General features: G+C 45.7%; 1 protein-coding gene across 2 annotated transcripts in view; it reads left to right on the top strand.

Moving 5' to 3' along the window:
* Positions 1–863: 863 nt before the first annotated feature.
* NTN4 (netrin 4) overlaps positions 864–10628 on the top strand; it is a 124603-nt gene continuing 114838 nt past the window's right edge. For both annotated transcript variants that reach the window (XM_049626100.1, XM_049626099.1), the window contains exons 1-2: positions 864–1477; positions 4302–4831. In XM_049626100.1, coding sequence (XP_049482057.1) covers positions 1423–1477; positions 4302–4831 — 585 coding nt within the window. In that variant the 5' untranslated portion in view covers positions 864–1422. The remainder of the gene's footprint in view (positions 1478–4301; positions 4832–10628) is intronic.

Here is a 10628-nt window from a genome sequence, read left to right as displayed (position 1 = left end):
TAGCTGCTTCTGGTTGCTGCTAAATTGCTTGCCTTAACTTAATTCACAACGTCGTTTCACACACACCACAACACAGCATATATGGAGTGAGAGTACTTGGAAAGACCAGTTTTCTCTTTGAATTGCCCTTGCCTCTAGACAAGGATGTTTTAAACTGCCCATTAGCTAATCCTCTGACCCTTTTCTTTTGGCACCTTGAGTTTGAGTTAGAGGGCACATTTTTACATCAAAATGGATACACCTCGGATAAAGCAAGCATTGATTGTTTAGTCGAGATGCCCTCCCCCGCCCCCCAAAGGCAGCAGAGAAGCAGCGAAGGCCAGTTAGCAGTTAGTGCGCTCTCCAAAGCCCATAGCCCGGTGCAGGGCTGGTGGGGTTCCCTTCCTGGATCGTGAGACTCCAGGAGAAGGGGTGGCGGAGATGGGGAGTGGAGAGCAGGGTTTGTTTTGCTGGGGGATGTGGGAAGTAGGCGCTAGCCTGTTTCGCGGTTTTTTAAGCCCCTTGGCATGCCCTGACCTGATCAAGAGGGAGTCAACTGCTCTCTGGAATGTTCCGGGAGAAGGTGGGAGACTGCTTCCCAGAAGAGGCCTGTGGGTGCTGGAGGGCACCAGGGGGGTCACGCAGGGAGCTACAGGGAGAGCGCCGGGAGGGGCACGAGGAAAGCTGGGGGCCGAGGTGACCCGTGCGCGTGGGGGCTAAGGCGGGTGGGATGAGCTGGTAGGAGGCTGCGGGGGCGGCCCGTTGGGCCAGGGGACCCCTCCCCGGGCGGCGGCGGCGGCGGCGGCGACCCGGCAGCGCAGGCTGCACCGCCCCGGCTGTCAAGCGAGTGCGGGGGGCGGGCAGGAGGAAGGGGTGGAGGTGCAAGGGGAGGAGGGCTGGCACCGGAGCGCCGCGGTGTCGGTGCAATAAAAATGCATCCCATGGAACTGCCCATGGAGAAGGACGGGACCGAGGCGCAGCAGCAAGAGGAGGTGGTAAAAGCGGCGGAGGACGGCCGGGAGGCAGCAGCAGCGGCGGCGGCGGCAGCGGCGGCGGCGGCGGCGGCGGCCGGGAAGTGAAAGGTCTCGCAAAGTTCAGCGGCTGCTGCGGGTGCTGAGCCCCGGGCTAGCGGCGGAGGAGCCCGCGGGACCGCTCCGCAGGGGCAGCGCGGCCAGGCCGGCTATGGTCCGGGGGCTCCCGTCGCCCCCGAGGTGCCCGGGCCCCTCCAGGCCGGTGTGCGAGGGTCACCCTACCGCCTGGCGCGGCCCCGGCCCGCGGCTCCCAGCCGCCGGCGCCCGCTGACCGAGCCTGGCGCCCCAGGAGGGGGAAGAAATAAAGAGCCCCAGTTCTTCCTGAGGACTGTTGGCGCTTCATCCCACAGCCGAGAGGGCTCAGCTCCCTCCCGCACCCGCCCGGCCCCGGTCCTCCCGGCTCCTCCCGGCCATGGGGAGCTGCGCGCGGCTGCTGCTGCTCTGGGGCTGCTCCGCGGTGGCCGCAGGTGGGTGGTGACGCTGCAGGGCCCCCACCCTCCTTCCCTCGCTCTTTCTGTTCCCCACCTCGGGACTCGGGGGTGCAGGGTAGTGCGGGCTGGGAGCGCCAAGCTCGGCTCCCGAGGATGAAATGAGTGGCCATGTTCCGCCTCTTTTCCCTGGGTCTCCACAGTTTCAAATACTATTGATTTTTTTGCAACTGCGATACACATGCCCTTGGCTAACCCGATATCCTGGGTACGCCCTGCCGGAGATACCACGGCCTTGGTTTCTTTCTCGGTTTGGGCTTGTAAAAAACTGCCTTTCCACTTTGTGAGGGAACAAAGGACCAAGCTCGCCATCCCCCGGCACTTCATGGCCTGAGGAATGATGGGGAGGGATGGCCCAGCGACCCTGGGCGCGCGTGGGCCGCGGCCGCCCTCTGGGTGAGAGCTAACCCTGAGGTCCCTGGCCTCACGCTGGGCACTAGGGAACCAGGTAGGGACACCTGGGCGGGGTGTGTGCCCTTTCACAGTGGCAGTGGCTGGAACGCACTGAGACGCCGGGCTGGGGAGATAGGTGGTGACCGCCCTGTGTTGAACGGAGCTGGCTGGCCGCCCCTGGGGAATTGGTACCCTGGCTGAGGCTCCGTGGGAGGTCGGAGGCGGGTCTGCTCCCAGTCTCGGTAACTGGATGACCTGCAGAGGCGTCGTCAGAGGCTCTCTCTCCTACTCCCATCCCGGCTTTCCTGGGCTGCCCTTGGCCACCGGTTCCTAGCGCGCCGTTTCTAAATTCGGGAGCCTCTTCCGTTCCTCTCCCTCCCCCGTACGGGTCACCTGGTTTCCAGTTAGGGGTTAGCGCAGCTCAGGGTGTGAGGAGGAAAGAAAGTGAGGGACTCTTCAGCCATCCAGTCTCTCAAACGTTTCTCATTCGCTCTAGAAAGGGGAGTGTGGGCTGGAGGGACCGACTGGTGGGTAGAGAGCATCGGCGCACTTGTACCTTCCCTAAGGCTTCTTCTCCTCTGCCCCCAGAGACGCTGGCACACAGTTAAAAAAAAAAGTTTTAGAATCTTCACCCCAAATCAGTGTGACTCATAGGAGCATCCTTGCTATACTTGAATAGTCATTTCTTTAGGGATATCCAAGTATTTTTGTCCACCGATTATCTGGCTCCAATCTTTTCTGTACTTATTAGTTCGGAGGCGTTTAAAAGTATTCAATACTTCCCCAAGGAGCCATTAAAGGTCTAAGGTTTTACTTGAATTCTTAGGAGTACAGGAGTACACGTGCACCCCTGCCTGCACTTCACACATGCTCCCCTGACCACAAAGTGAACTTTATTGAACCTTTCCCTTTTCAAACCATGTTATGGCAAAAACATGCAAGCAATCAAGAGGTTGTAAATAAATATCACAAGGCAAGTGTTTCAAGTCAAAAATACTTGTACGGGCAGTATATGATTTTCCCCGAAATGCTTTACAGGTGAGTCATAGCACACTGTGTGTTTGGGTGATCCTGGCCACAAGCAACTGTTGCCCAGCTAATCAGAACAGTGGCAAGCAGAGTCTAGGCATAATGCACATTTGAATTTGCCATTTAAAACATATGCCTAAGGAAGCCCTTTCTTTTGGTTGCAGAGGTTATGTGGGGCTGGTGGTTGTCAGTCAGCGTGTGAAATGTCTCTGTTTTAGTCTAAGCTGTCATTTGGCTTCTCCAACAGTACAGTGACAATAGTTCGGAGGTGCTCTCTCTTAAGTAGCAGAAACATTCAATTAGCCAGAATTTAGGGTTTAACTTCCTTTTCCTTCTTTCCTTCTCTGTTTTAACTTTTAAAATAGATGATTTTGCTTAGGGTATTCATAATTAAAATGACAAACCCAAATTAAAGGATTAAAATATGTAGTCAGGATGTTAATAAGTGGATAATGTTTATCATTTTAAGTAATTTTGAAACATTAAAGTCTGTTGGACCTTTGTTTGGGTGGAAGCACATGTTTCTTTAAGAAGGTGTTTTAGTTCACAGATAATGTTTAAAGGTGCTGTTAGTGGCGGCCAGACTGTACACATTCTCCTGTTAAGCAAACAGGCAACGACTATATAACCTGTCATAGGTTGCAGCACTCAAGAGGCAGAGAGCATGTCAAATAGGCCTTTCTGCCATTTGGCAGTTGAGAGAGGTTTTTTTTCCCTTAGTTATATTTACTAAATATTAAAAATAGACATTATGCATCTGAGCTTCAGTGATGTCTAGCTTTGCTACCCGAAGTGAGATCCCATTGGATATGGATTAAGTATCTCCTATTGCTTTTCCTAGGGAATTGGCTCCCTCACATTTTTGGCTTAAAAATATAATAGAATTCTATATTTCCTCCTTAATGTCTTCTAATAAGCATGTTAGATAATGCTAAGGACTTAAATTATATTTGAAAGACTAAATTGGGTGATCTTAAACACACTATTGTTTTTTGGTATTATTTAAGTCATGGCTTCAAAACAAAGAAGTGTATTTCAAATATAGAGAACATTTAGAAAGCAAAGTACTTAAAAGGTTGAGGCCCATTTTTTTTCCCCCAGTGTTTCCATTTCTCTTCCCTTCGCCCTTTATCTGAAATGATTTTTCCCTTTTATGTGAATTTTATAACCAAACATGAAATGTGTGCACACACACATGCACACTCACATGCTTGTATGTATCAATCCAGAACCGTATCCATGCCCAAATTTGGTAGAATTTCCTCTTTACCAGAAGTCTTAAGCTCTTTGGGGGTAACTTGACTGTCGAAGACAGACTAGGGTGACAGAAGAGCTTTCCAGATGGGTTTGTCTTGAATAACATATGCTTTCCCTTCCCTAGGACTGAGTGGAGTAGCTGGAGTGAGTTCCCGCTGTGAAAAAGCCTGCAACCCTCGGATGGGAAATTTGGCTTTAGGGAGAAAACTCTGGGCAGACACCACCTGTGGTCAGAACGCCACTGAGCTGTACTGCTCCTACAGTGAGAACGCTGATCTGACTTGTCGGCAGCCCAAATGTGACAAATGCAATGCCGCCCAGCCTCACGTGGCTCACCTGCCAGCTGCCATGGCAGACTCATCCTTCAGGTTCCCTCGCACGTGGTGGCAGTCCGCTGAGGATGTGCACAGAGAAAAAATCCAGTTAGACCTGGAAGCCGAATTCTACTTCACTCATCTCATTATGGTGTTCAAGTCCCCCAGGCCAGCAGCCATGGTGCTGGACCGCTCCCAGGACTTTGGGAAGACGTGGAAGCCTTACAAGTACTTTGCAACGAACTGCTCGGCTACGTTTGGCTTGGAAGATGATGTTGTCAAGAAGGGAGCGATTTGCACTTCGAGATACTCCAATCCCTTTCCGTGCACTGGAGGAGAGGTAAGAGCACACGTTTAACTCTACACTGTAAGTAAGGTAGAAAAATGTTACCAGCCCACATTTTTTTTAAAGCATGGAGGTATACTTGTAGCAACATGAATGAAATTAGAATTTTTCATGAGCTTTATTTGTCATAAATTATTTCTCACCCTTAGATATGGACGCGTAGTCATTTTCAAGCAGGTTGGTCACTGGCTGGGTTTAAGGTGGAATTCTAAGGTTTTAATTTTTTTTTAATTTGAAGAAAGCGTAGACACACAACATCCTCACTCGATCTTAGAGGTTTGAAAGGCTAATAATTTCTTCAGTTAGCGGGTCTACTCACTGTGCTTCCGAAGGGGCAAGAGTTACTGAGACTGCCTGTTCCTGGGGTCCACACATGCTGGTATCTTCCTGAAACTGTTAACATAAATAGGAAGTAAATAAAAATAAAGCCAAGGGAGAAAAAAAATCTGTTTGTCAGGATACTTTTGTATAACAAGAGTTTTATTGGTAAGATTACAAGAGTGTATAGTAAACAAATGAAGGTAGTTTCTTTTAAGATATAAAAGTTCTTTTTGGACTCAAAACCGTCTCAGTCTCATTTTGCAAAACAGCTTCCTTAGCTACTAGTCCAATTTCTGTATAGAATGTTTTCTCCTTTTTTCATATTTCCCCTTCCCTAAAGGGGAAACAAGTCTTTTTAATAAGATATACCTAGGAATATATGGATATACCTGGGAAGTTTCCCTCCCCCGTTCCCCAGAGCATTATGAAAACATTTAGAGAAAACTAAGTTAAGTGAAAACAAGTTAAGAGCATAAAATACCTTCATGAGATCAAGAAATATTGATTCAGGGGCACCTGGATGGCTTATTCAGTTGAGCATCCGACTTTTAACTCTTGATTTCAGTTCAGGGCATGGTCTCTCAGTTCCTGGGTTCTAGCCTCACATTGCACTCTGTGCTGACACTGCCGAGCTTGCTTAGGATTCTCCCTCTCCCTCTCTCCCTGCAAGAGGAGGCCCCCCTTAATTAAAAAAAAAAAAAAAAAAACTAAAAAAAAACCCCATGATGCTTCTTTAAAAAAAAAAAAAAAGAAAGAAATATTGATTTAGACTGGTGTCTGGCTGGCTCAGTAGGTAGAGCTCACTCAGGGTCATGAGTTCAAGCCTCACATTGGGTGTAAAGTTTACTTAAAAATTAAAATTAAAATAAAATAAAATGTAATTTAATTTTTAAAATATTGATTCAGAAAAAAGAGAAGAGAGAATATAATCTTTATAATTCAGGTACATATCATGAACACACAGACTAAATAAGTGGTTCTCAACTAGGGGTGATTTTGCCACCACCCCCCACCAAGCCCCCTCCCAGGGGACATTTGGCAATGTCTGAAGACATTTTTGCTGCAGGGAGGGACACTTACTGGCATGTAGTGGGTGAAGGAAAGGGATGCTGCTACACCTCCTATAGTGCACAAGATAGCACCCCACTCCCACTCCTGACAAAGAATTCTTAGCCCAAAATGTTAATAGCACCAAGGCTGAGGAAGCCTGGACTGGGTGTGAGGCATATGTCCCATGCCTGTAGTACTAATGGCTACAGATACTAAGATAAGCTGCCTTCTAGCAGTCCTTTGTATTACTATTCACAGACTTTCCAGATGATTGCACTTAGTGAACATTTTTTGAGCCCCTACTATGTGCCAGGCACTGTAGTCAGTGCCAGTAATCCTGCCTTTGGTTTGGGGAAAGGGTTGCTTGTGAGGGGCCTAATGAAAAAGCAGGTTTGAGAATTTCTTCTTCCTACTACCATAGACACCTATGGACTTTTGCCTTATTACCCACCTCCTTCTTCTGTGTGCTCCCTGCAGACCAGGCCCCGTGCTGCTGGCAGGGGAACCAAGTGGGATGTGGCACAAATAGCCTACAGACTGTGTTTCATTCTTCTTCTTGGTCTCTAAAGCTGGCTTCATATTGTAAACTCGTGTGCACCCTGTCATGATGGACATTTTTAAAGATACCAGACAGGAAAGAAACAGATAAGTTAGACTCATTGTTTTCTTATGTGGAGAACACTTTGTGTTGCAAACAAATGAATGGCTTTGGAATTGATCCACATGCTCATATCGGTTCCCTACATCTCAGTGCTACTGGGCCATGTGTACCTAGGAAGTAGCAAAAATACAGTTTCAGTAACCAGATGGCAGGCATGCTTGCTTAGCAAATATCACGTTAACCGTATTATAATGGCTCAGCAATTACTTAGCGATGACTAAAGTAACATGTATTTAACTTACAGTGGAAGCAAAATCTTCTTTAAAGCCAAACTACTTATTGTCATCAATGGTTATTACATCAAATTTCAAGCAGAGAGAGACTAAAATTTACGTTAGATATTTCACCTTTGATCTCCAGTTTTAGTCACCTTTATATCCAGTTAAAAATTGGGGGGTCAGGGCACTTGCGTGGCTCATTTGGTTAAGCGTCCAACTCTTATTTCAGCTGAAGTCATGATCTCACGGTTCATGGGATCAAGCTGCACATGGGGCTCTGTGCTGACAGCTCAGATCCTGCTTGAGATTCTCTCTCTCCCTCTTTCTCTGTCCCTCCTTGGCATGCTCTCTCTTCCTCTCTCTCAAAATAAATAAATAAACATTAAAAAACTTCTTAAAGTTGTTTTTCATTGTAGCTGTTATTTCAGCAGACTTATAATTCAATGGCAAGAAAAAAAATCAAGGAGCATCTGGTTCCCTCTAGAGTGTTTTTGCATATATACTCTAAACCATCATAGAATTTCTTCCTTTCAGAGCACAGGTTTGGGAATGAATCTTTGCCTCCTGAGTTAGAGAGTAGAAGAGAGTCTTCTTCAAAGACAAGGATCAGAGGATGCTTGCCTGGGACTGATTACTGCCTACTTCTCCTGTGTTGCTTTGGAATATAAGTTAGTACTGAGCTACAAATTAATTTTGCAGTACAACTCTACATCCCCAATCTCTATCTTTGGAAACTGGCTGATCAGAAAAATAAGCCAATTAACGTGGGGTCAAATAAGTAGTCTTAAATTTCATTTATTGCTTATTTATAATATTATTATAGACCTGGATCTTCCTCCAATCAATATAAGACTTCTGAGGACTTCTCTAGGTATTTTCCTACTACTCAAACTAACATAAATATATCCCAGACTTCATTTTTTTCTATTACTCATTCCAAAATACTTCCTTGGGCTTTTAGGGCCTTAGACCTGTAGCTTCATGTTTAAAAAATCAGATACCTCCATCTTTGGAGTTGAAGGCACCAGTCATCTGAAAGAGGGCTTTTAAAAATATAGGCCCCAAAAGCCACCCAGAAGAATACTGTTTAATTCAAGTTAAATCAAAGTTAAATCTGCTACACAGCAACTTCCTAAGTTGGTCAGCAGTTACAATGACTGGTTATCTGAAAATGTGTGTCCTTTTCAGGAGAGGAGATTAAGGCTCGGAGGTGATTTACCCAACAACAGTGCATGGTTAGTTATATGGCAGAGGCAGGACTAAATCATGAGTCTTCTGACTGTAAGTCTAGTGTTTGTTCCACAAAACTATGTTTTCTCTTCATTATTGACCCCCAAGAACTGCTTGCAGAGAGATGTATGCATATCTCTTCTCTCGCATTCTCTCACAACCATTTGTTATTCATTTGGATGTGACATGAAGGTTAAAAAGGCATTGCCAAACAGCTTTCTCCTGAGCAGGAATGTCCTCTGAGATGTCAGCAGTGTTTTGGGAATAAAAAGGTTCCATGAGTAAACTAGGTTGGGAAACATTGGGTTTAACAAAATTAACATCTATAAATACATAAATGTTCTCATTAGTGTTCTGTATCCTCAAGTGGGAAATGTAGGATGTGACATTCCCAAACTTATCTGTCCATGGAACCCTCTTTCTGCAGAACTCCAATTACTAGCTTTTGGAACCCCAGAGATCCACAGAGCACAAGTTGGAAAATGCTGGTTTGGAGGTATTAAGTGCTCCCAAAATCCTGGTAAAAGGCACAGATGGGGGAGATGTTGTTCAAGGGGTACAAGGTTTCAGTTATGCAAGATGAATAAATTCTGGAGATCTACTGTACAGCAACATGACTATAGTTAACAATACTTAGTTGTGTGCTTGTAATTCGCTATGAGGGTGTATCTTAAGTGTTCTCACCATACACATGCAAAAAAGTGGTAACTGAGGTGATGGGTATGTTAATTAGCTTGAACATGGTGATTATTTCACAGTGTATGTGTACATCAAATCATAAAATCATACTTCTTAAATACACACAATTCTCAATTTTCAAGTATGCCTTGATAATTTTTAAAAAGGCACAGAGAGGCCTGATGCTTGGCATGGTTTGACATCAAGGCTCTATGTCTATTGGGGGTTTAATCTCCTATTTAGTTGTAGCAGCAGGTAATAATAACACTGAAGCTAAAGATGAGAGGTTAATTAGGCTTTTTGGGGATTCAAAGAAGCAGCCTCGGATCCCCTCTGGGTACAGAAAATGGAGGGAAGTGAGGAGATGTAGCAAGTCATTTTAGGTTCCAAACAATGAGGCCTCTTGGGACTGGAATTTCAGTTATCACTGTTTAGGAAATTCCAAGTGACCCCAAAGTACCTCTAAAGTGATGGAGTTATTATCTCCTTAGAAGTGAGCATTGCTGCCCTCTACTCTTTTAACTCACTGTTAGAAGAGCTCTATTCAAAATTGGATAGCAACCAACCAAGCCACACAGATTTTTTTTTTTTCCTCCAGGGCATTATGAATATAAAACATTCAAAGGGAGGCAGTGGTACAGAGCAGAAGAAGACTGGTGAAGCACTACGGAAGGATTGTGTCAATCTTACTTGCCTCTGTATCCCCAGCATTTAGCACATTGCTTGGATCATAGTAGGCATTCAATAAATCTGTGACTGCATAAATGAGCAGGAACAAATGAGTGATATGACTAGGAGAATATCCTTAAATGGCAGGAATTTAAGGGAGGAATGAATATAAGCCTTGCGTAGGGGATAAGATTCAGAAACCCTGGTTCACATGGAAAAGTTCAATTGGTAAAAATATGAGATTAAGTTGTGGTTGGAGAAAGGCAATTAATGAAGGACCTTCAATAATATTTTTTCACCCATTTGTTCATCAAACAATTTGGGGGCTATTATATGTCTGATGCTATTCCAAGTGCTGGGGTATGGTGGTGGACCAAAGAGATAAAAGTCCTGGTCCCCATGAAGCTTAGGTGTTGGGGGGGGGGGATGGAGGGAGGATGGAGAACAAATACTTAAGTAAAATACACAGTATGGGGGCGCCTGGGTGGCTCAGTCGGTTAAGCGTCTGACTTCAGCTCAGGTCACGATCTCTCAGTCTGCGAGTTCGAGCCCCGCGTCGGGCTCTGGGCTGATGGCTCAGAGCCTGGAGCTTGCTTCCGATTCTGTGTCTCCCTCTCTCTCTGCCCCTCCCCCGTTCATGCTGTGTCTCTCTCTGTCTCAAAAATAAATAAAACGTTAAAAAAAAAATTAAAAAAAAAAATACACAGCATGTCAGAGTGTGATAAGTACCAAGGAGAAGATAAAACAGGGTAGAGGATGGGGAGTGCTAACCTGGAAGGCCTGGTCTTTTTGAAACAGGCTGAAGGATTCGTGTTTGATGGAATAGTCAATGACAAGAACTCTGAGCTCCTGGCAAGTTTTCCTGAGTGAACAAAATCTGTAATTAAAGGTCCCATTTCTTTCAATCTGTAGATATGGACAAATGAAGTTGTGTATTAAAATGACAAACATTGGCAAAAATCCC

This window comes from Panthera uncia, chromosome B4 (assembly GCF_023721935.1).
Source record: "Panthera uncia isolate 11264 chromosome B4, Puncia_PCG_1.0, whole genome shotgun sequence".
NCBI lineage: Eukaryota > Metazoa > Chordata > Mammalia > Carnivora > Felidae > Panthera > Panthera uncia.
This window is presented reverse-complemented; position numbering and strand designations above follow the sequence as displayed.